The following is a 21,242-nucleotide window of genomic DNA, read 5'->3' as shown; positions in this document are numbered from 1 at the left end:
CCCACTTCCACATGTTAGCAAGTGCGTCACTAAGCCTCATCTAAATCACGTTTCAAGATGGAAAATACCCAAATCGTAATACTCAGAATAAAGAATTTATTCAAGCTTGTTTATTCTTAAATATGAATCTCCTGAGTACAAGTTCCTTAGACTGCTAAATGAGCATTCTGTTCCTTATCTTATAAATTGTCAACCTACCTAGTCTAGTTTGTACACCTCTCTAATGTATTTTATTTTGATGCTGAGGTGAGCCAGTTGGGCTGAGTTGGTGCCCTAGTCCTGTTTGCTCAAAGAAGGGTGATAGTTAGAACATTCTTTTACACTCTTTTAGAATGTTAGAAAGCAAATCAATTTAACTTTGCTTGAACGGTTTGAGTGTACAAAGTAATCTCTTGGGAAAAGGAATGTTGTGTAGTGTCGATAAGACCCTCCTCTTCTCACCGTGCTTTTGATCTCCCTGCTTCACCCTCCCCCACCCTAACCCTCAGCTCAGGTCCATAATTCTGTCTGTCCAGCGCCTTGGGACGTCCTCCAGATGTGAAAGGCGCTACACAAATGTAATTTTGTTGTTTTGGGAAAACTCGTGAAAAAATGGCTGAAAGGTTATCCTCTTCAAGTAACACGAGCTGTATGGGTTTTGTGAGTAAGTGACCTTTAGTGACCCAAAGTCCTACTACTGCCCACTGTGGTGAAAGCTGTCAGCCATGTATTTTAACCATTGAGCCTGAGAGAATTGCAATGTAAAAAGCTCCAATGTCATTTCACCAAAGTTCTGGAAGGCTGTCTTCGAAGCTCAATATTTTCGTAAGACACTAAAGTCATGGCTGTCCAATGGAAATGCAAGGATGGCTCGAGTGAGATGGAGCAGGTTCAAATTGTTCTGTCTTTCTTTTCCACTCTTACTCAAATCTTACAGCAATAGCTCTTGGCTGGAGGTTGGTGAATATCTAATTCAGGCTCAGAAACAGGCTCCAAGGAATCTTTGCTTCTTTCCATAACCACTTCAATCAAACATCTATGGAGTAAACCCAAAAATACAAGGTTTTTAACATTGAAGTTACTTTTTAACCAAAAACTCATCCAAAAAGAAATAATATTTTACAGTAACTGAAATCTAGTGACCTTTTTTGCAGCAAATAAATAATCCTTGAGTGTGATACAACGTTTTATCATTGTTGATGTCTCAAAAGTGCTTCGCAGAATATACCGTAAAGTGTTGGGACTGTGTGTATTGTGGGTGAAACACTGCACCCAATTGCGCACACCAGTGTCCCACAATGAGCTGTGGATTGAGTGACCAAATTATTTTATATATAATAGATATAATTTGGGGCTTATTATCCCTGCACGGTCCTGTAAACATACATGAGGTGAATAATCAAGAGAAGTGTTAGCTGGGACACCAGAAGAAACCTTTTTTAAAAAAAAGAATAGTATCACAGGATTTATGATCTCCACCTGAACAGGCAGCTGGGACTTTGGTTTAAAGTCTCATCAGAAGAACAGCAAGTCCAATGATTCAGTGCTCCCAGGTTTTGCACTGGAGTGTCAGTCTATACAGTGAGCTCAAAGACCTAATAAGGGACTTGACCCCACAACCCCTGTGATAAGTATGTTACCAAAGAAGGCAAGCTGATGGTGTTGCACTTAAACTAGCGGTGTCTGAATCTTGAGGTCTGAGTAACTCGACAAGAGTAACTATCTTATAGCTTTTATTTACCCGACAGATTCTTCCAGTTGCTCGTTTCTCTTGACCGAAATCTCTTTCCAACACAGAAAGTTGCATTCACTGCAAAACTGGTCCACTCTTTCCCTCGTCACCGCCCACTCCTTTAAATCACACTGAAATAAAAGACCAATGCTTGAGCATGTGAACTTTGAGGTGCCTTTTAATGAATAAATGTGACATTGTTATAAGTGGTTGAAATAGAACACGTTCTCTCGCCTATAATAGCTGTGTGTGTGTGTGCATTGGCCCATTCCATCTGTGAGTTTAGCTCTGAACAGATATCTATCTAGGGTTGTAAGACCAAGGAATCTTTGGTTTATGCACATCAATGTCAGGGACGTTACTGCTTTCATCTAATGTCAGCATCAAGAATGCCTAGGTCAAGCTTCCCAATGGCCACTACCATTGGCCTAGGGCAACCTTTCCCCCACAAAATATATGGTCACTCCACTTTACAGTATATTCTGTGAAGTGTGTTGAGATGTTTCAAAGATGTGATATGGCCCTATTAAGTGCAAGGATTATTATATTAATGTAGACCAAAGCAACCAATCCATACCAAATACCTGCAATAACAGCTGCTGAATCAATTGTTACTATTTTAGTAATAAGTCCTCTTGGGTCTCAGTACCTTATTGGCCAGCAGGATGCATGGAATGGGCATCTCATATTTGTCACAAACTTCGGAATCCACAGCTTCTTTTAGCTCCTTGCAGAATTCAAAGGACCTCTCGGATGTCATATCAAAGATTATCAAACAGGCTGCTGCATTCTTGTAGAAAGCTCTGGTCATCTTTGTTGTGTCTTCCTGCCCTATCAACGACAAAGGGATGTGTTTAAAGAGATTCACTATTTTGAGCCACCCTTCACAGTGTTGCTGTTGTGATAATTGCTTTGAATTGAGATTAGAGTAGGCGACTCCGAGTGGGGGAGAGGGGAGTAAGCACCAGACAAACACGGTGGGTCAAATAGCCACTGCAGATGTGCAGCGATTTCTATGATTTCAGGTGGACTTTTCCCTTCTCTCACTTCTGAAGTGGGAAAGACTTGGTTCACGTGAGGAGATGCAATGTTCATAGGACTTAAGACTGGTTCCCCGTTACCCCGTCCTCCTGTCATGAAAGGCGCTACATAAATACAATTTGTTATTGTGTGTAGACTAAACTGGAACTGACTATAATCTTTACCTAGCAGTCTTACCTTGAATATCCCAGAACTGCAGCCTCACAATGTCATTTTCTGTCCACTTGATGGTTTTCATTGCAAAGTCCACTATGATTAAAAGGATATGTCACAAATTAGAACAGTGATTACTACATTTTATCACATCTATTTAGTTAGCTCTGTCAAGTGCATGTAGAGACCGTGTCTTTTGTAAGCAATCTTACAAGCCAAGATGCCCATCGCAATGTCCCAAAACAGCTGTGAAGTGAGTGACCAATTTTATCTGTGGGATAGTCAGGCAGGACAGTGAGAAAGAGAAACTCCCTTTTCGAGTAGTGCCATGGGATCTTTAACCTGAACGAGTACACACCGCTCAAAATCCAATACAGGATTTAAACCTGCGATCTTCTGGCTTGAGGCGAGACTGCTAGCAACCAAGGCAGGATCACGATGGTTAAACAAATATCCGACAGCGCTGCCATCACAAAGATCAACAGGATGTGTCATGGTCAGCAAGTGGAGCTGACAAGAATGAAGGAACCAGAAGAGGAAGAATATCGGGTCCTGAGGAAGGAACCTGAGGTCTTAGTGGGTTGTATCCACTGATAAAAGAACAAAAACTTTTTATAGCAACCTTTCATGTCAAAGAGTCTCGAAACATTTCCTAAATCATTGCTGCTAAGTGTAGTAACTGCGTTTGTAGCCGGAACTTGAACAAATTGATCTTATCTGGAGGCATGTTGGTCGGGATGCAGATTCAAAACTGAGCTGCAGTTGAAAGATGAACAGACCCAGTATTGTAAACAGAGATTTTAATTGAACAAACCAATTAAGATTTGAGAAGGATTTCACCCTACCCAATTCTTAAATGTACACCTGGAAAGAGTATATTAATCGTCCTTCTATTGAGACATGGAGACATCACAAAGATTGCTATTGCAGTGCATATTGGATCATATTTTTTGAGACCAAATTAGTTGTGAAATGGCAACAGGAGGCCATCAACTCAGAATACTATTGGAAATAAAAAGGGGGGAAACTTGCCTTCCCACCCCCCCACCCCTGCCCATGCCACCAACAACTAATCAAAGACTTCACTAAAAACCAGAGCTCACCACAACTTCCACTTTACAATATATCCTGTGAAGCGATTTGAGATGTCTCAACGATGTGATAAGGTGCTATATCAAATGCAAGCGTTACTACTATTATTTATCTACGTGCACTCCTAGAGCATCTTTCACACAGGATGAACATCTCAGAACTTCAGAGGGAGCAGTGAGAGGAAGGAGGATTTAAGTGTTGAACAAAGGTGCGGTGAAGAAGGTATGTTTTTAATGTATCAAGGAGGAAGAGAGTCAGAGTATATAAATGTAATTTTGTTGTTGTGAGAGGAACAGGGAGTGAAGGGGTTTGTCACAGACATCAGAGGGCAACACTCACCTCCCACCGTAGCCTTGTAATTCTCAGTAAAGAGTCCGTTCACGTAGCGTTGAATAAAGGAAGTCTTTCCCACCCTGAACTGGCCGATTACAATCACCTTAAACAAGTGCTCGGTGCTGCTTTTCGGCAATGAAGTCTGCATTTCCAAGATCATGATGCCTGATTTCATACTTCACAAGATTTTCCTCCAAAGTGGCCGTTCAGACTCGGGGCAAGCCGACACGAAAGCGTGACCGAGAGGACGGAATATTTTTTCCGTGTGATGTACAGCTGCTCTGTGCTCACGACTTTGATGATAGTTCTTTGTTCCTGAACGGAATTTTAGAGGAAATGAATTTTTGACAACGCTCTCTGAATGCAATGAGACAAAGCAAAAGTTGTGAGTGAGGAGAAGAAAACCAAGGGTCATTTCTGCTTTTTAATTCTTGAATGTGAGCTATTTAAAGGCTGAGGGAAACTCCAAGTGCAAGGATGGGAGCAGAGCCAGTGAATAGGCTATGTGTGTGGGATTTTTCACCAAGTTTTCTGTATATTTTTGCCCACAAATATAGTCAATTCACTTTACGGTATGTTCTGTGATGCGCTTTCTGAGACATCTAGAAGACATGAAAAGCGCTATATTAAATGCAAGGATTATTATTAGTATTAATCACAAAAGCAATGAGCCCTGTATGAAATCCCAGCATGTCAGTATATCCCTAATAATTGCTGGAAGGGAATGTGCTCTCTCTCTCTCCCTGAAGGGAAGCATCCTGCTTACTAATTCCAGAGAGTACCCAATGTGCTTCCTGATAGCAGTTGCAGCAGCTGTTGTTTTGCCAAACCTCTGGTCCGGTTTACTCTAAGATGACGGTTAGTTACCGTAATTGGATTATTTTTTTATTTCACAATATCATGGAGCCCACAGAACGTTCCACAAACTGCCCTCATAGCGAAAGCTCCTAAGTTAGAAGTAATGACAAATCATCGTTTTTCGCTTCCTAACTTCCTGGGACCTGGTGCCAAAGACTGTTGACTACTCGGCCCAAGGAGCCGACCCTCACCCAATATCAGCCCCCCCATCCCATCCCATCAACAGCCCATAGCAGGAAACCAAACGGACGTCCCTCCACTCCACCCTACAGCACAGTCCAATTGCTTGGCTTCCAGTGACTCCACTGCCCCAAACAAGGCTTCATCATCATCCCGACTGAGGGCCACAGTCTCCGTGTTAGATGTTGCTCAGCGCTTTGGGACGACCTCCCGATGTGAAAGGCACTTTACAAATGTGATTTTGTTGTTGTTGCTCTCAATAAACCAGCGTTTGTCAAATTAGTTTCGCCCACAAAATACACAGTCACTACACTTTACAGTATATTCCATGAAGCGCTTAGAGACGTCTCAACAATGGGGTAAGGCTCAACGTCAAAAATGCGATGATTATTATTAATGTTAGTGGTGCAGTACCTCTCCAGCGCTCAGTAACTTGGGCTGTGGGTGTGAGGGGCCGGTGGGGGGCGCTGTGGGGGTGTGGTGCCGGTGGGGGGCGCTGTGGGTGTGTGGTGTGTGGGGGCGGTGGGGGGGTGGGGTGCCGGTGGGGGGCGCTGTGGGTGTGTGGTGCCGGTGGGGGGCGCTGTGGGTGTGTGGTGCCGGTGGGGGGCGCTGTGGGTGTGTGGGGCCGGTGGGGGGCGCTGTGGGGGTGTGTGTGTGTGGGGCCGGTGGGGGGCGCTGTGGGGGTGTGGGTGGGGGCGCTGTGTGTGTGGGGCCGGTGGGGGGCGCTGTGGGTGTGTGGGGCCGGTGGGGGGCGCTGTGGGTGTGTGTGGGGCCGGTGGGGGGCGCTGTGTGTGTGTGGGGCCGGTGGGGGGCGCTGTGGGGGTGTGTGTGTGTGTGTGTGGGGCCGGTGGGGGGCGCTGTGGTGCCGGTGGGGGGCGCTGTGGGTGTGTGGTGCCGGTGGGGGGCGCTGTGGGGGTGTGGTGCCGGTGGGGGGCGCTGTGGGGGGTGAGAGCCGCTGGAGCAATGGCGGCCGCGGCGGCGGAGGCGGAGGCAGAGCTGGAGTTGCCGCCCGCGGTCGTGGCCGAGAGCAGCGGCGTCAGGAACAGTAACATCATCATCATCGGCGGTCGCGGCGGAGAGGCCCCGAGTCTGTCCGACATGTTTGAGGGCGGGTGGCGGGCGCTGGAGGAGGCGGAGACCAGCGACCAACCGTCCAACTCCAACGGCTTCCAGTACACAGTGCGGCGCGGAGTGGGCCTTCTGGAGGAGGCCACGCGCCTGGTCAGCCAACTGGGGCTGTTCAGGTACCCGGGGGGGGGGAGAGGGGGGGGGGGAGAGCGGGGCTCCGGGGGGGAGGGGCCCGGGGGGGAGGGGGGGCACGGGGGGGAGGGGGGGGGGGGGAGGGGGGGGCTCTGGGGGGGGGGAAGGGGAGGGGGCCCGGGGGGGGGGGGGGGGCTCCTGGGGTGGGGGGGAGGGGGGCTCCTGGGGTGGGGGGAAGGGGAGGGGCTCGGGGGGGGGCTCCTGGGGTGGGGGGGAAGGGGAGGGGGGGAAGGGGAGGGGGCTCCTGGGGTGGGGGGGGAAGGGGAGGGGGGCTCCTGGGGTGGGGGGGAAGGGGAGGGGGGCTCCTGGGGTGGGGGGGGGGGGGGGGGGGGGGGGGGGGGGGGGGGGGGGAGGGGAGGGGGCTCCTGGGGTGGGGGGGAAGGGGAGGGGGGCTCCTGGGGTGGGGGGAGGGGAGGGGGGCTCCTGGGGTGGGGGGGGGGGGGGGGGGGGGGGGGGGAGGGGAGGGGGGCTCCTGGGGTGGGGGGGAAGGGGAGGGGGGCTCCTGGGTGGGGGGAGGGGGGGAATCCCGGGGGGAGAGTGGGGGGTGTTTGGTGGGTGATCCAAAGAAAGGATCAGGTCCCGATGGGGCCCTTCAGGCTAAAGGTCTTCTGCGTCCTGACCGCTCAGAGGTCAGTGGGTATCGCTCCGCGTGTGGACTCGGGGTTCAACCCGGGACTTGGGGGGTTCAGGCCACATGTTGGGGTTTGAGCTCACAGTCTGGGCTGAGGGGGGGGGGGGGGGGCGTTCCATCGCCAGCGCTGCTGTCCTTGGGATGAGACCAAACTCCCCGTCTGCCCGTTGAATATCCTCTGGTGCTATTCAAAGACGTGAGGGGGTTTCTCTCCCACCCGAGTGGCCAGCCCACCAGCACCCCCCCACCCCCCAACCCCCCACCCCCCCAAATAAAACCGGTCGCTCATTTCATGGCTGTTTGCGTGATGTCGCTGTGGGCGAATTGGCTGTCGCTGTCGCCTACAAATACAGTCACCGCGGTTCAGAGTAAAACCCCGTGAAGCGTTTTGAGCCGTCCTGACCGTGTGATAAGTCGCTGTAACGCGTTGCAAGGGGTTGTGTTTATTTTTGCGCTCTGCCCCTGTAACTGTTTCTTTGCGTGTGTGTGTGTGTGTGTCGCTCGCTCTCTCGCGGGGTATGCACTTGCCTGGATCAGATCGCTCCCGCTCACATTGCCGCACCAGCCTGACTGATAGTTGTGAGGAGGTTTGAGCGGCATTGAGCGACTGTGCAGCTTAGTACAGTGCGTGGGAACGTAAGTCTGACTTCACTTACTGTAGACTAAACTTGCTTTTTATCTCTTTCCAGTCGTAACGAAGAGCTGGAAGAGATAGCGACAGCAGACGTTAAGTACCTGTTACTCCCAGCCTTGCTCGGAGCTCTCACCATGAAACTGAGTAATTCCGCAAAGCGCTTGGAACACGTACAGAAGGCCCGGATTTATTTTACAGACTTCTTGAAACGTTGCAAAGACTATAATGTCATGGTCTTCGAACTCCCCAAAACGGAGGAGAACAGCGACGACAGTAGCAAGGCGCTCGCTCGACCCACTGCTCCAGCAGCCATCAGTCAGCCCAGCCTCCTATCGATGGCAGCGAGCAGACAGAGTAAAATCGAAAGGTACCGTTCTTCATTTTCAAAATATATAATAATTTTCGAAACCTTATACTCATTGAGTGAGCGTAAGTGCACGTTAACGTGGACAGCAATGCTCTGAAATAACTATTTTCCACTCTTCTCCCTCCCCATGTTTTTGATTCACTACCAACCAGGTATAATCAGAAGAAAGAAACTGAAGCCAAATTGAAGGAGATTAATTCGCTCGTCTCCTCCGGAAAAGCAGACGACGAGCTGACGAGAACGTTTTATGGACTGAACTTGAAGCGGTGGATAAGCATAAGCATCGAAGAGATCGAGAGCATAGACCAGGAGATTCAAATCTTGAAAAGAATGATTGGAGTAAAACGGGTACGCTGTTTAATATTAATCTTGTGTGAATAATAATAGTCCTTGCATTTGATATAGCGTCTTCTGATGTCTTTGCGATGTCCCAAAGCGCCACTGTCAAGCGCTTTCGGGCACTATCCTGCGTGAGGGCCGCTGTATAAATGCAAGTTGTTGTTGTCTCGAAGCGTTTCACGGAATATACTGTAAAGTGAATTGATTGTATATTTTGTGGGCGAATATTTAATCTCCCTCCCCCCACCCCCCCGGCCAGCGTGCGTGAAGGGCTTTGAGATGTCCTCCTGATGTGAAAGCTGTCATATAAATGTACATTGTGTTGTGTACTTGCCTGATACGGAAGCAAAAGATAGGAATCATTCCTTTGCACATAGAGATCCTACTGCACTGGCCTGGGTTTAGCTGCTCTCTCCCCCTCCCCCCAGCTGTGAAAGGGAACTGTTGGACAAGCCCAGGTCGTTATCCTGACATATAACCTCACAAGCAGCTTTTAGTGTGTAAGTGTTATGGCTGTACTTCCAAACATGCTCATAGTGTCCGTCCCACTTTCTTTCAGCTGTCTGTCTTCACTGTATCTAGACCACGCTGGAATTGGCACTTAAGTTGCTTTTAAAATGACTTTTTTTGAGATGTAAAGGGTTCCTGTGACTACTAATCTGTTTGTTTCCTGAGCAGCCCCAGCCTCCAAGGCCACAGCGAGCTCCGATGCCACCCTTCATCCTAACCCGAAATGCAGCTCAAGCCAAGTAAGTACTGAACGTAGTAAATAAGTACTGCATTAGTCTGTCCTGTTTCCTGAGTCTCAAACCAACCAGGGCCCTGGCTAGAAGCATAGAAATTTACAGCGCAGAAGGAGGCCATTCAGCCCATCAAGTCTTCACTGACTCCTGTGAAGCGATTTGAGATGTCTCGGTGACGTGGTATCAAATGAGAGAATTATTATATTGTGTGATTGATTCCGTAGAGTGTTTGGCGCTGGGTACCCCAGTCTCGCTACAATGACTGTTGATGATTGGTACGAGGAGCACAAGAAGCACAGCATGCTGCCTGATCAGGGAATACCCCGAGGCCGGCCAGGTAAGAGTAACAATACCTTCGGAAGCTGCTGATTCCTCTGCAGAACCACAATGTACATTTACACGCTGGCTGCCAGGCTGCGGGAGCTTTCACACAGTGTTCTGCTTTCCCAGGTGAGCAGCAGGATGACAATCAGGAAACCGCAAGCAGCAGCGAAGCGGACGCAGACGACGAACAAGCCCTGCGGAACGCCCGGGAGAAGGACGAGTGGAAGGACACACACCGGCGGGGCTACGGCAACAGGCACAACATGGGCTAACTCCCTGTGCAAGCCGCAGCCCGAGTCACAGCTCGGCCGAGAGCCTCTGAAGGTGCACCGTGACCCGCAACCTAAACCAATATGGTTTGTTATTTGCACCGCTCCTATTTCTATCCCCTCTCCCCCCCCATTGTGAGGACATTCCTTGTTTCTCAGTCTCAGAAACTCAATCCCGTTGTTGGTGGTGCCTTCTATTATTTAAAACAAAATGGTTTAGTGACTGCTGTGAAGCTACGGTGGAAGCCAAGTCATGTTGCTCTGTGCTCTTTGAAACTTCCAGCAATGTAGTAAACTGTAATAAGAAGAGGATTTGCCAGTGGGATTGGGAACATCATACACAAATGATGGTCTCAGGAGAGTGCTTAAGAATTGCATAGTTGTAATATTAAAGTCAAATTTAGTGAGGAGCAATTAATAGGGTCAGAACACCCATGTTTTGTTCTGAACCAGAAATTCCGATCTGTTTGCCAATTTTCAATAGTATTGTTAGTTTAAAAAAAACTGGTGAATTCTTAGGAAATGGCTTTTTTATTTGCGTTGGAAATTATTTACTCCTGGAATCGGCATCAGCCGAATTCAACCCGAGCGCATTTGAAACTAGTTCCAGTGGTGAAGACATCCATCGCACTTCCTCACAGCAGCTGGACGGAACTCGCTAAGAGAATTGATTATTTTTTCCGTGTTGTAAATTATAAGTTGCATAATTAAAAAAAAACTTGACACCTTGGACGTCCTTTTTAGTGTCCTCACTAACTGGCTTAGCTCTAACATAGAATTCCGCCCTTGCCTCTTCACTCGCTCCTAACCGTGCGTGATTCTGTAGCGATCATTGCTACCCTGTTAATGTTTAGTTTCATAATAATAATAATCTTTGCATTTGACATAGCGCCTTATCTCGTCTTTGAGACGTCTCAAAGCCCTTCACAGGATATACTGTGAAGTGAACTGACTGTTTTGTGGGCGAAATGCGGCAGCCCATTGCGCACAGCAGTTGTGGATTGATTGACCAAATTTTTGGGGGGAGGGATTATTCTGAGAAAAGCGATCTACCAATCGACTAACAAGCGGATTCCTACTTACTGCTCGGTAAACAGACATATGGAGTAAGGAAAGTTGAATGTAACCTACATGAATTTCTGTAACAAAGAAAGAGGCGGGTGATTAATTTATCTTTTAATAAGAACATCGAAGATAAGTCGAGGTCAAACATACAAAAATACAATTAGATGTGAAATCCCTGCAGCACACTCATGCGTTTTGGTTTCTTCTACAAATAACTGTGATGAATGTAAAAACAACAACAAATTGGATTTATAAAGCACCTCTCGTGTCAGGAGGACATCCGAAGAAAAATATTTGTTCCCTGAAATGATTCTATTAACATTTAAAAATTGACTGTTGATCTACTCAAAACAAAGATTTAAAGTGAAATGTTATTATCTAAACGATTTTCCAGCTTTCCTTTACTCACTAAAGATTCTCCTGGACTTAACATGTCCTGTTGAAATTCCGCTAAATGGAATGATCTTAAAACTAATACAACAAAAACTTGCCTTCCCATGCAGTCTGAGCAAGAACAACAATAACAACAAATTACATTTGCATAGTGCCTTTCACATCGGGAGGACATCCTAAGGTCCTGGACAGTCGAGGATTTGCACTGGGATCAGGAGGGTTGGAGGGTACGGGTAGGAGGGTGACTGAAGTCGCGGTGGAAAAGATGGGTCTTGAAGGAGACCAGAGAGGGGGCGAAGTGGAGGGACTTGATCAATGAAGCAGTTGATATAGGGTTTGAACCCAGGAGATCACAGGTTGTAGGTCTTAGATGTGTCATGTTACACCACCTACTACAGTCTGAGGTGAACATGTTCCTTTGGGTCAAAGTGAGCAAAGTCCAGTTATTGGCAGAGTTGCTACTTCAAATTCTGTTACAGATCTGGTTCCTCCTGCCCCTGCCTGCCTCCTGCCATCAGTTTACCAAAAATATTCTCCTGAACCACTCCTGTGTCGGTCTTAAGTGTAAAGCAAAGCAGAAAAACATATATGCATCAATATTGTCCCATCATTTAAACACGATTGAGTGACGGTATTGTATGTGAAGGGCACTATATAAGTGCAAGTTGTTTTAATGGGCCCCAAAAAATATGTAAGTGTTATTGAACCTAGGTTTATTCTGCAGTATATTTGACTTAAGCTATCCACCTTAACATGTTCAGAATACCACAAAAAGGAACTATTCTCAGAAGTTGAGTGCATGGATGAATGCACAGTGCGTGGCAGAGTTTCAAGTTTACAGTTCATCGTGATCATTACTTTTGGGTTTGACCAGTCTTCCGATGAGCAATATGGAGTTGGTTTTGTTGTCTCGGATCAGGAAGATGTAAGCGTGATCGGCATAGAAGACTTTGGCGGATTTCGTTATTTCTGGGGAATTCCAGTCCTGGTCAAACTGGTTTCCTTCCGTGTCCCAGTCGATAGCTGTGGCATGTAACATGCCTGACAAGTGCAAGTTTTTCTTACCCGTGATACCAGAGAAGTCAGCTTTGTTCTTGTCCACAGCCTCGGTCAAGCCCAACTCTTGCAGGTATTTCTAAATGGCAAAGAATAAAAACAAGATTCTAAAATTTATTTCAAATTCCTGAACTGTCCATTTTATTTAAAAAAAGGCGTATCAACTTCTTGGTACATCACACTGGCAAACGGCCTTACAGAAGCAAAGGTTCCTGAGATGATCTATAGCACTACAATTGTCCTCAACTAGGCTAACGTTGGCGGTGGGGGTGGTGGTGTGGGGAGGGAGTAGAGGTGAAGTCAGCTATCATTACTGCTCTCAACAATCAATGAACATCGACTGCATGTTATATTATTATTATTATGTTTAATGGTGGCAGAACAAAACCTGAGTCTCCAGTCCATCGGGTACTTGAGAGGCTCAGGACAGCTCTTACCTGTAGATCGTGGCTGACCTCCAAGTTGACTTTGGGGAGAGAGATGGAAACTGTGTGTCTCTCCAGCTTGCCGATCCAAGTATTGAGCTGCTCTTTTGTCAGCAACTTCTCCAGTCTGGCCAGTGGCTCTATGTGTTTGGTCATTATAAAGATCATGCTGGAATGTTTGTGACTCAGAGGCAGCTCCAGCACCTGAAGTGAATTAGCGTTGTCTTCATAGTAGTTGCACAATCCTGAAAATTTCAATTAGCGATACCACGTGAGGAATGGTAAACAACAACAATTCGCATTTAAATAGCGTCTTTCAGGTCAGGAAGACCCAAACATCAAGTCTCAGCAACCTTCCTTTGATTTGGAGCCTTGTCTTGTGAGCACATTTAGATGTTAGGTTTGCTCTGTTGGGAGTTACATTCTCGACTCCTGATCAGAAGTTGTAAGATCCAAACTCAACAACAACAATTTGCATTTATACAGCCCCTTTCATGTCTTCGGGGACTTACTGACCTTGGTTGTGAAATGCTTTGCAATGTTTCAACGTGATATATGTTGCGGGCAGTCTCGTTACTATGTCGAAGGGCGAGAATTATTCTTGTGTAGTTCACAAAAGAAACACAAGTTTGCACCGTCATTAGATATGACAACGTGAAATCCGAATTAGATAATTCTGACACTTACTTATTTGGTGCATCATCGGGATAGAAACTGTGTGGGTTCGTGTGATTATGAATCCTCTTTTATCAACCATTGTCTGTTGGAAACTTTCATCCCAATGAGCTGTCAAAGAGAACAAAGAGCATCACATTTATAGCCTGGTATTTGCCTATGAAATATATTTATATAGACTCTTGTGTTTCATGACACATTGTTGACTTTTGATTGCAATACTCACGCTTGAAGTAATTGGCATTGATGATAAAGGCACCGTCTGTGCTGGACAGGGCTGCTGTGATTTCTGACAGTTTGCCCTCTGTTGCTTGGGAGGCCCATTGGTTGATGGATCGCAATGCGCTCCTCTGGTCTTTGAAGTTAATCTGGGAATGGTCGTACTTGTAGTGGGTCTTGGTTTTCTGAACAAAGTCATCTCGGACGTTGACCGAGGTAGGTGCGTAGAGGCAGTTGCCAATCTTCCAGGTGGTGTTGCGGGCAGTCTCGTTACTGACCTCGTTAAGAAGTTCCGAGAAGGCAGAGTGGAGGGTGTCATCGTTCAGGTTGATGTTGAGGAGGGACTTCACTTGCTTGGCTGTTTTATCTTTGGCTCCCATGGACATCACACCCAAAGACGAAGCCACCACCACAGGTGAGAAGAGAAGGTTCTGAGATCGCAATTTCTGGTCCTTGATCATGGTCTGGTATAGGCTGAGACCCAGATTTACGGTGCTATCTCCCAGGATGGGACCTTGCTCTTTCAGCAGCACAGGCTCTGATTTTACTACACAAATCAGCAAACTTAGGAGAATCAGTTTCATCCCCATGGTTTCCTCCAGTGAACACAAACCTGTAAGACTGATCATGAGAAAGCGACGTGAAAGGTCAAGGCCAGAGTTAGGGGCACCTCTGAGAAGAGGAAAGTTTTGATAAGTGGAAGAAATATTTAGGTGGCACCAAACTCACAGAATCCTACACCGCAGAAAGAGGCCATTCAGCCTATCATGCCTGTGCCAGCTCTTTGAAAGAGCAACCCAATCAGTCCCATTCCCCCACTCTTTCCCCATTGCCCTGCATTTTTTTTCTTTTCCAGTAAATATCCAATTCCCTTTTAAAAGTTATTATTGACTCTGCTTCCACCACCCTTTCAGGCAGTGCATTCCACAACTCGCTGAGTAAATAAACTTCTCCTCATCTCCCCTTCTGGTTCTTTTAGCAATTAACGTGGAGCTCACGTTTAAGTGAGTGATAAACGGAGACAGGAATAGACAGATTAGAAGACTACAAATTGGCAACAACGCCAATAGACCATTGAAACATTGTAGGTTTCCTTGATTACAAAACCTATGTGAATGGCAAAGGTCCAAAGTATAGAGTTCCACTGGGAATGAGTACCAGACACAATGGCTAAGTGATGCTAAACTTGGGTTTTAAAAGCCTGTAGAATAAAAGAAGGGAGACTAGGGATGATCAGGAGGGAAGTAAGAATTGAACTCTTAACAGGACTATGTTGTGATACCAGAATCACATCTTATTATGATGTTTGCCATGATATATAGGATGTTCTCTTGGATATGAGATCTATCTTCCAAGAGCAAATCACATTATATTGATGGACCAAGTTCATGGCCTGTGTTAATGCCAATCCTAAATTGGCAAACTTTTTTTTCCTCTTAATACCTCGAAATCTTTTCAAAGGGTTGTACATCAAAATTGTCAAGTCCATTCTGAAAGATATAACAAATAGAAATGAAGGGTATACAGTTCATTAGAGGCTCCTTCCTCTGGTCATCAGTACAGTGAGGAGAGTCTGGGATCAAAAAATGTTACATGTAATTTGCTGTGAATAAATAATCATGTGAATGTCTGAGATCCTTTGGCCAGCCAAATACAGAGTAATTAATCCTGAGTCATCACAGCGCCTTTCCAATCTGCCCGTTACATTCATTCCACTATTGCGTCACACTATTACTATGGAGTCCTATAGTGTAGTGGTTAGAGCAGTTGTCTCACAAGCGAGTGAACCTGGGTTTGATTCCTAGGTGGGGCAAAACCTTAGGCAAGTTTCCTTACTCCACGCACATCTATTTACCTCGCAGTAAGTAGGAACCCTGTCGTTATTCGATTTGCGGATTGCTTTCCGGGAGTAATAATTGCGTCATTCGCTCCACTCCATTTGGCTGCTGCATTCGCCCACAACATACACAGTCACTTTGCAATACATTCTGTGAAGCACTTTCAGACGTCTCAACAAAGTGATCAGGCTTTATATCAAATGTGAGGATGATTATCATATTGTCGCATCACACTATCACTATGAACATTTACACTAAGAGAGGTTTTCTTTCAAAGCGCTGCATTACTTATTTACAATTAATTTGCTCCCCCTTTTCTTTCGTCAAAACCTGATCGATATATGAATACCTAACAAGGCTGAATCAATCATAGGTCCTCCCTCCCCTCTCTCAATCTGTATCTCTCTAACTTGGTGTCCATCTGCGGTCGCTCTCTCCGTGTTTTGTCCACAAAATATACAGTCAATCAATCACTTTGCAATACATTTGTGGAGTCTGTAGCGTAATAGTTAAGAGCAATCGCTTTGGAAGCGAGAGGACCCGGGTTCGATTCCCCGGGTGGGGCGAAACGTTAGGCAAGTTTCCCTGCTCCACGCACCTCTGTTCCGAGCAGTAAATGCCTATTGTCTGCTGTTTCTGCCTCCAATGCCTTTATGCCTTACACACAGATTCAAACTTGACTCTCTTTCTGTCTCCTACAATGTTCTCTCTGCCTTTGGCTCACACTCCATCTGCCCAGGAATCACTGCCTTGATCTGTCCATCTGCTTCACACCAAATCCCTTGTGTGGTTTCTCACCCTCTTACTCTCAGCCCCTTCACACGGCACTCAGCTCAAATTAGCTCGAGTTTTGCTGCTGGGCGATACAGTACAGTGTGCAATATTGCACATCTGGACTATTTCTCTGCCTTCCCCAGGAGTTGCAGTGACTGTCTAAGGAAACTCCGTCTAGACAAGGAATGTCAGAAGCCACTATTGCAGAGGTTTGGGTGTCAGGGAACCAAATAATAGTCTGATGAGCCTCAAAGAGCAGAGAGTCTTGTCTTACCTTCTCTCACTGCTTCGCCTCCCAGAACTGCATCAACATCTGCTCGGAAACCGACCTCTGGGCTTTATATAAGCCAACCCTGCGAAACTTCTAGAAGGAATGTGCTCCACACATTATTTCGTGGACTGAAACCCGAGCCAATCGCACCGCCCACTCCCCCAACCCTTAAAAGAACAAAGAATTGGGGGTGGGGAGTGGGGGAAAAAAAGATATGTTTCATTGCAGCTGGTTTTCTTTGTGTGGGGGAAAGGAAAAAAAAATCAAATTTAAAATTTCAGACTCAAACGTTAATTGGCAACAAAGTGCTCGTATTTGGCATTGCTTATTATTGCACTAAACTGTCCCGAACTATTATTACCTCCTTTAACCATTTCCACCCCTTGCTCAGACCCTGTCTGATCCGTGACATTTTTTTCAAACAAACGTGTCAAATGTCTTTTCCTTGCAGAAGGTGGTTGGAATAGTCAGTGTTGTGTGTTTGCTGTTGGTTTGTTGGTAACTTTTTATAAAAGTTTCTCTCTTGTTATGTGAAAACAACAGCAACAAGATTCCATTTACAGAGCGCCTTTCACGTCGGGAGGACGTCCCAAGGTGCTGGACAGTTGGGTCGGGACCCGAGCCTTGGGGGGAAATGGTCAGGGTGAGGGATGGGAAGGGAAGGGAGGGAGCGAGGAGAGGTAGAGAGTTCAGAGGGGAGAGAAAGGTCTTGAGACCGGCCTTGAAGGAGGAAAGGGAGGAAGCGGCGAAGGCACTGGGGGATAGAATTCCAGAGCCTCGGGGCTGAGAGGCTGAAGGCCACCGATGGTAGGGCGGTTGGGGCGGGGGATGTGGAGCAGACCGGAGCCAGAGGAACGGGGGTTACGGGCGGGTACGTGGGGGGATAGTAGGTCAGAGAGGTAGAAGGGAGCGAGGCCGTGAATGGCCGTGTAGGTGAGGATGAGGATCTTGAATTGGATCCTCTGGGGGATGGTGGGGCATCAGCACAGAGAGAGACAGCATTTTGTTTTTGTTCTGTTTATCAACAACCAAACCGAGCTACAGATTCATTACCAGGACTTTACTGCAAACCGCGTTGATTTTATATTCATCTGGGTTTTTTTTCGCTGCTGAATTTGGACCCCCCCCCTCCACCCCCTCCCAGAAAAAAAAGCACTCTCATAAGTGCATCTCTTTCATCCCTTGAATCATCTCTTCCCCCAAACTTCGCCCCTTTAAAAAAACTGCCACGTCGACACAGCAGGAAAAAAAAGAGAGACACAGAGAGAAAGAAATGGAAACAGATTGCATTCCTGATGATAACTTTGGAATCACTGTAATTCTCTGATTAACTCCTTCTATTCCAAAGTCGAAAGGTCTATCCCTCTGGCACTTTATATAAAAAAACAGGCGGCAAGGATTTCTGAATCAAATGATAAAGCATTTCTGTGTTTAAAAAAAATAAATTAAATATGTGTGTGTGTGTGTGTACACATGTCTGGGGTTGGGGGGTCTCTGGAATACCCACTTTCCATAAGAGCAGAAAAACACTGGATATGATAAGAAAAGCGCTCTATCAAATGCAAGGATTATTATTATTATTAACTCATGATCAGAGGCAAACTGTTGCCACTTTTGGTCGCTCCACACAACTCTTTAGACCCCGAGGCGTTGCTTTACACTCGATCTTTTTTCTTACACACACACAAAGCTTTTTGTTGGGGCTGTGTGGGGGGGGTCTGTGTGTGTGGGGGGGGTCTGTGTGTGTGTGGGGGGGGTCTGTGTGTGTGTGGGGGGGGGCTGTGTGTGGGGGGCTGTGTGTGGGTGGGGCTGTGTGTGTGGGTGGGGCTGTGTGTGGGGTGGGGCTGTGTGTGGGGTGGGGCTGTGTGTGTGGGGGGGGCTGTGTGGGGGGTGGCTGTGGGTGTGTGTGTGTGGGGGGGGCTGTGTGTGGGGGGGGGCTGTGTGTGGGGGGGCTGTGTGTGTGGGTGGGGCTGTGTGTGTGGGGGGGCTGTGTGTGGGGGGGGGCTGTGTGGGGGGGCTGTGTGTGGGGGGGGCTGTGTGTGGGGGCTCTGTGTGGGGGGCTGTGTGTGTGGGGGGGGCTGTGTGTGTGGGTGGGGCTGTGTGTGTGGGTGGGGCTGTGTGTAGGGGGGGGGCTGTGTGTGGGGGGGGCTGTGTGTGTGGGGGGGGCTGTGTGTGGGGGGGCTGTGTTTGGGGTGGGGCTGTGTGTGGGGGGGCTGTGTTTGGGGTGGGGCTGTGTGGGGGGGGGGCTGTGTGTGGGGGGGGGCTGTGTGGCAGTGCTGACGCTGTGGCTCAGTGTAGTGCAGTGAGTGGGACGCGGTTTGAATTTGGCGCGGGTGGGGACTGAGCCGCGCTGATTGGTCGGTGGGGGGAGAGGGGCGGGGCTTCCGGTGGGTTTGAGAACTGGAGGTCAAATAACAATAATAATAATAATCATAACAGCAACAATGTGGGTCAGAGCCAAGAGGTGAGAGTAATAATAATAGGAAGTGCAGCCACAGAGCCCCAGAGGTGGAGTAACAACACAGTCAACACCACTGTCTGCGCTCAACCACTTTATATATAAAGCAGAGGGTTCGCCCTCAGAGATGACGGTGTCGGAGACTATTAAATACTGTTTAACTGTTTTTAGACATCAGAGGATCAGTGAGTGTGGGTGTGAGCGTGAGTGTGAGTGTGAGCGTGAGTGTGGGTGTGAGCGTGAGTGTGAGCGTGAGTGCGGGTGTGAGCGTGAGTGGGTGTGAGTGAGCGTGAGTGTGAGTGTGAGCGTGAGTGTGGGTGTCAGTGTGAGCGCCATCGTTTTTGTGGCAAATCATAATCTGTGTGACCCGACATCTTCTGTCACACGGATGGAGCGAGGAGGCGAGAGTGTGTCATCTCTTGACCCCCTGTTTCAGCTCCTTCCCCACTCCACAGTCTCGTATCGTATCGTATGGTATCGTCGCTGCTTCCGAGGCGCCATAAACATTGTTAGAAACGTGTTAAACATCCGTTTGATTGTGAAAAGCTGTTGAGACGTTCGTTTGTTGTTGTGTGAAAGGCGATGATGCAATGCGGGTAATTGTGATTATTATTATTAATAACGATGACAAAACCCAAACTTTTCGAGTTTATTTTGTTTCAGGAAAATGCCAGGAACAGCACAGAATAAACTGCCCAAATCAGTCTGGATCTAAGACCATTGCTAACCCTAATCCTAAACCTAACCCTAATCCTAGAAAACAGCACTGGGGTTCTCGACTGTTAAGTAGTGAAGGGCCCGTGTTCCAGCCTTAAACCCTGACGATGGAGAAAAGGAAGCGTTTCCTCTGCTATCAGCTGGTGATAACCGAGAATTACCAAAAGGCCATTAACCAGGAGCTCGGACAGCTGGTTCAGTGGGTGCGTTGCTGTGTTTTTCCTTAATTTACTTTTCGGAATCCCGTATCTTAGCGGTTAGCGTGCTTGCCCCGCGAGCGAGAGGTTCCTGGGCAGACCGAGACCTTAGCCAAGTTTGCTTACTCCACACACACACACACACACACACACACACACGCGCCTGTGTGTCTGACTCGCAGTAGGTAGGAACCTGGTTGTTATTTGATGGATCGCTTTCCGGGGGTAACAGTCCCTCCAAAAAAAAATGTGGTCATCCAATCCAGTCGTGGGACTGTTTGTGGGGACGCTGCTGTACGCAATTGGCTGCTGCGTTTCACCCACAAAATACACAGTCAACTTACCTTACAGTATACTCTGTGAGGCGCTTTGAGACGTCTCAAAGAAGTGATGAGGCGCGATATCAAATGTAATGATTATTATAATTATAATTATTCCCTCTTTTCGTCTGTTTGTCCAGGTCAGCCTGAACATTCGGGAGCTCACCAGCAGTTCAGAAGAAGATTTCAGCAAAAATTACAAAGCCGTCTGTGACCAACTGAGTCGGCTGCACAGAACAAGCGAGGAACTGTACAAAATCCTGCAGGAGACCAAAGCGGGTAACGTGCCACTGTTTATTCCCAACCTCAACCTTTCGACATCTCCATGAGGAGGGCTCCGTAAGAATATCGTTATGCCGTCTGTTTAATAGGATTTGCGTTTGATGTAGCACCTTATTACGTTGTTGAGATGTCTCGAAGCTCTTCACAGAAACATTGTAAAGTGGAAACGCGGCAGCGAATGGCTCACAGAGACATCCCACAAACATCATGGGTTGAGTGACCAAATTTAACAAATAATTTACATTTTTCCTCCTAATTTTGCTTTTCTGTCTCTCATCCAGGCCTCTCTTCTCCCTCTGAATCTCTGTATGAGTTGTTGGATGGACCACTGACAAAGCTGCTTCTGTTTCCCACTGGAGCTCAAGCCTTTATTTCCCTAAACCCAGCAGTCCTTGACCCCCCCGGCAAGGGAAATGTGAGCATGTCTGACGTTAAGGGGTCTGACAGGTACAGCCCTGAGCTCCATACTCCTCAAGTGAAGCCAACCAGGGAGAGCGGGCAGTGCTGGGGAGAGTCCACAACACAAGCTATGGTGCAGAAGGTCAATCGTGCCAATGGGACCAAGTCTCTTGCCAACGTCCAGCCTTTAAAGGTGAACAAGACTTTGGATGCACCGG

The 21,242-nt window shown here is 47.4% G+C and overlaps 3 protein-coding genes across 5 annotated transcripts; 1 reads left to right on the top strand and 2 right to left on the bottom strand.

Annotated features, from left to right (window-relative positions):
- Positions 1–830: 830 nt before the first annotated feature.
- LOC103179038 (ras-related protein Rab-7L1) lies at positions 831–4,590 on the bottom strand. 2 transcript variants are annotated; one of them, XM_007894099.2, is made up of 5 exons: positions 4,337–4,590; positions 2,930–3,001; positions 2,361–2,542; positions 1,721–1,842; positions 831–1,015 (listed from the first exon to the last, which is right to left on the bottom strand). In XM_007894099.2, exons 1-5 carry the CDS (start codon positions 4,503–4,505, stop codon positions 904–906), a joined length of 657 nt encoding a protein of 218 aa, XP_007892290.1. In that variant the 5' UTR covers positions 4,506–4,590; the 3' UTR covers positions 831–903. The 2 variants fall into 2 exon arrangements, with proteins under 2 accessions (XP_007892290.1, XP_042196694.1); XM_042340760.1 differs by lacking the exon at positions 1,721–1,842 and having other exon boundaries at positions 953–1,015.
- Positions 4,591–6,283: 1,693 nt separating this feature from the next.
- igbp1 (immunoglobulin (CD79A) binding protein 1) lies at positions 6,284–10,665 on the top strand. The gene is made up of 6 exons (XM_042340907.1): positions 6,284–6,612; positions 7,949–8,260; positions 8,413–8,608; positions 9,278–9,348; positions 9,567–9,679; positions 9,793–10,665. Exons 1-6 carry the CDS (start codon positions 6,332–6,334, stop codon positions 9,936–9,938), a joined length of 1,119 nt encoding a protein of 372 aa, XP_042196841.1. The 5' UTR covers positions 6,284–6,331; the 3' UTR covers positions 9,939–10,665.
- A 433-nt stretch (positions 10,666–11,098) lies between these two features.
- Positions 11,099–16,765, bottom strand: LOC103179036 (serpin H1). 2 transcript variants are annotated; one of them, XM_007894097.2, is made up of 6 exons: positions 16,655–16,765; positions 15,212–15,258; positions 13,776–14,389; positions 13,562–13,660; positions 12,887–13,119; positions 11,099–12,528 (listed from the first exon to the last, which is right to left on the bottom strand). In XM_007894097.2, the coding sequence occupies exons 3-6, from the start codon at positions 14,356–14,358 to the stop codon at positions 12,229–12,231; spliced, it is 1,215 nt and encodes a 404-aa protein (XP_007892288.1). In that variant the 5' UTR covers positions 14,359–14,389; positions 15,212–15,258; positions 16,655–16,765; the 3' UTR covers positions 11,099–12,228. The 2 variants fall into 2 exon arrangements, with proteins under 2 accessions (XP_007892288.1, XP_007892287.1); XM_007894096.2 differs by lacking the exon at positions 15,212–15,258.
- Between the last annotated feature and the right edge of the window lie 4,477 nt (positions 16,766–21,242).

The sequence above is a fragment of the Callorhinchus milii genome, unplaced genomic scaffold, assembly GCF_018977255.1.
Source record: "Callorhinchus milii isolate IMCB2004 unplaced genomic scaffold, IMCB_Cmil_1.0 Scaffold15, whole genome shotgun sequence".
Lineage (NCBI taxonomy): Eukaryota > Metazoa > Chordata > Chondrichthyes > Chimaeriformes > Callorhinchidae > Callorhinchus > Callorhinchus milii.
This window is presented reverse-complemented; position numbering and strand designations above follow the sequence as displayed.

Excerpts from the sequence above, each read along its gene's own strand:
- LOC103179036 (XM_007894097.2), bottom strand. The coding sequence starts at position 14,358 with ATGGGGATGAAACTGATTCTCCTAAGTTTGCTGATTTGTGTAGTAAAA. Across the intron at positions 13,661-13,775 it reads CAATGCCAATTACTTCAAGC|CTCATTGGGATGAAAGTTTC; the intron begins GTGAGTATTGCA and ends TCTCTTTGACAG. Across the intron at positions 12,529-12,886 it reads AGGTCAGCCACGATCTACAG|AAATACCTGCAAGAGTTGGG; the intron begins GTAAGAGCTGTC and ends TTTGCCATTTAG.
- igbp1 (XM_042340907.1), top strand. The coding sequence starts at position 6,332 with ATGGCGGCCGCGGCGGCGGAGGCGGAGGCAGAGCTGGAGTTGCCGCCC. Across the intron at positions 8,261-8,412 it reads AGACAGAGTAAAATCGAAAG|GTATAATCAGAAGAAAGAAA; the intron begins GTACCGTTCTTC and ends ACTACCAACCAG. Across the intron at positions 8,609-9,277 it reads GAATGATTGGAGTAAAACGG|CCCCAGCCTCCAAGGCCACA; the intron begins GTACGCTGTTTA and ends TTTCCTGAGCAG.
- LOC103179038 (XM_007894099.2), bottom strand. The coding sequence starts at position 4,505 with ATGAAATCAGGCATCATGATCTTGGAAATGCAGACTTCATTGCCGAAA. Across the intron at positions 3,002-4,336 it reads TTACAAGGCTACGGTGGGAG|TGGACTTTGCAATGAAAACC; the intron begins GTGAGTGTTGCC and ends TTTTAATCATAG. Across the intron at positions 1,016-1,720 it reads CAACTGGAAGAATCTGTCGG|ATGTTTGATTGAAGTGGTTA; the intron begins GTAAATAAAAGC and ends TTTACTCCATAG.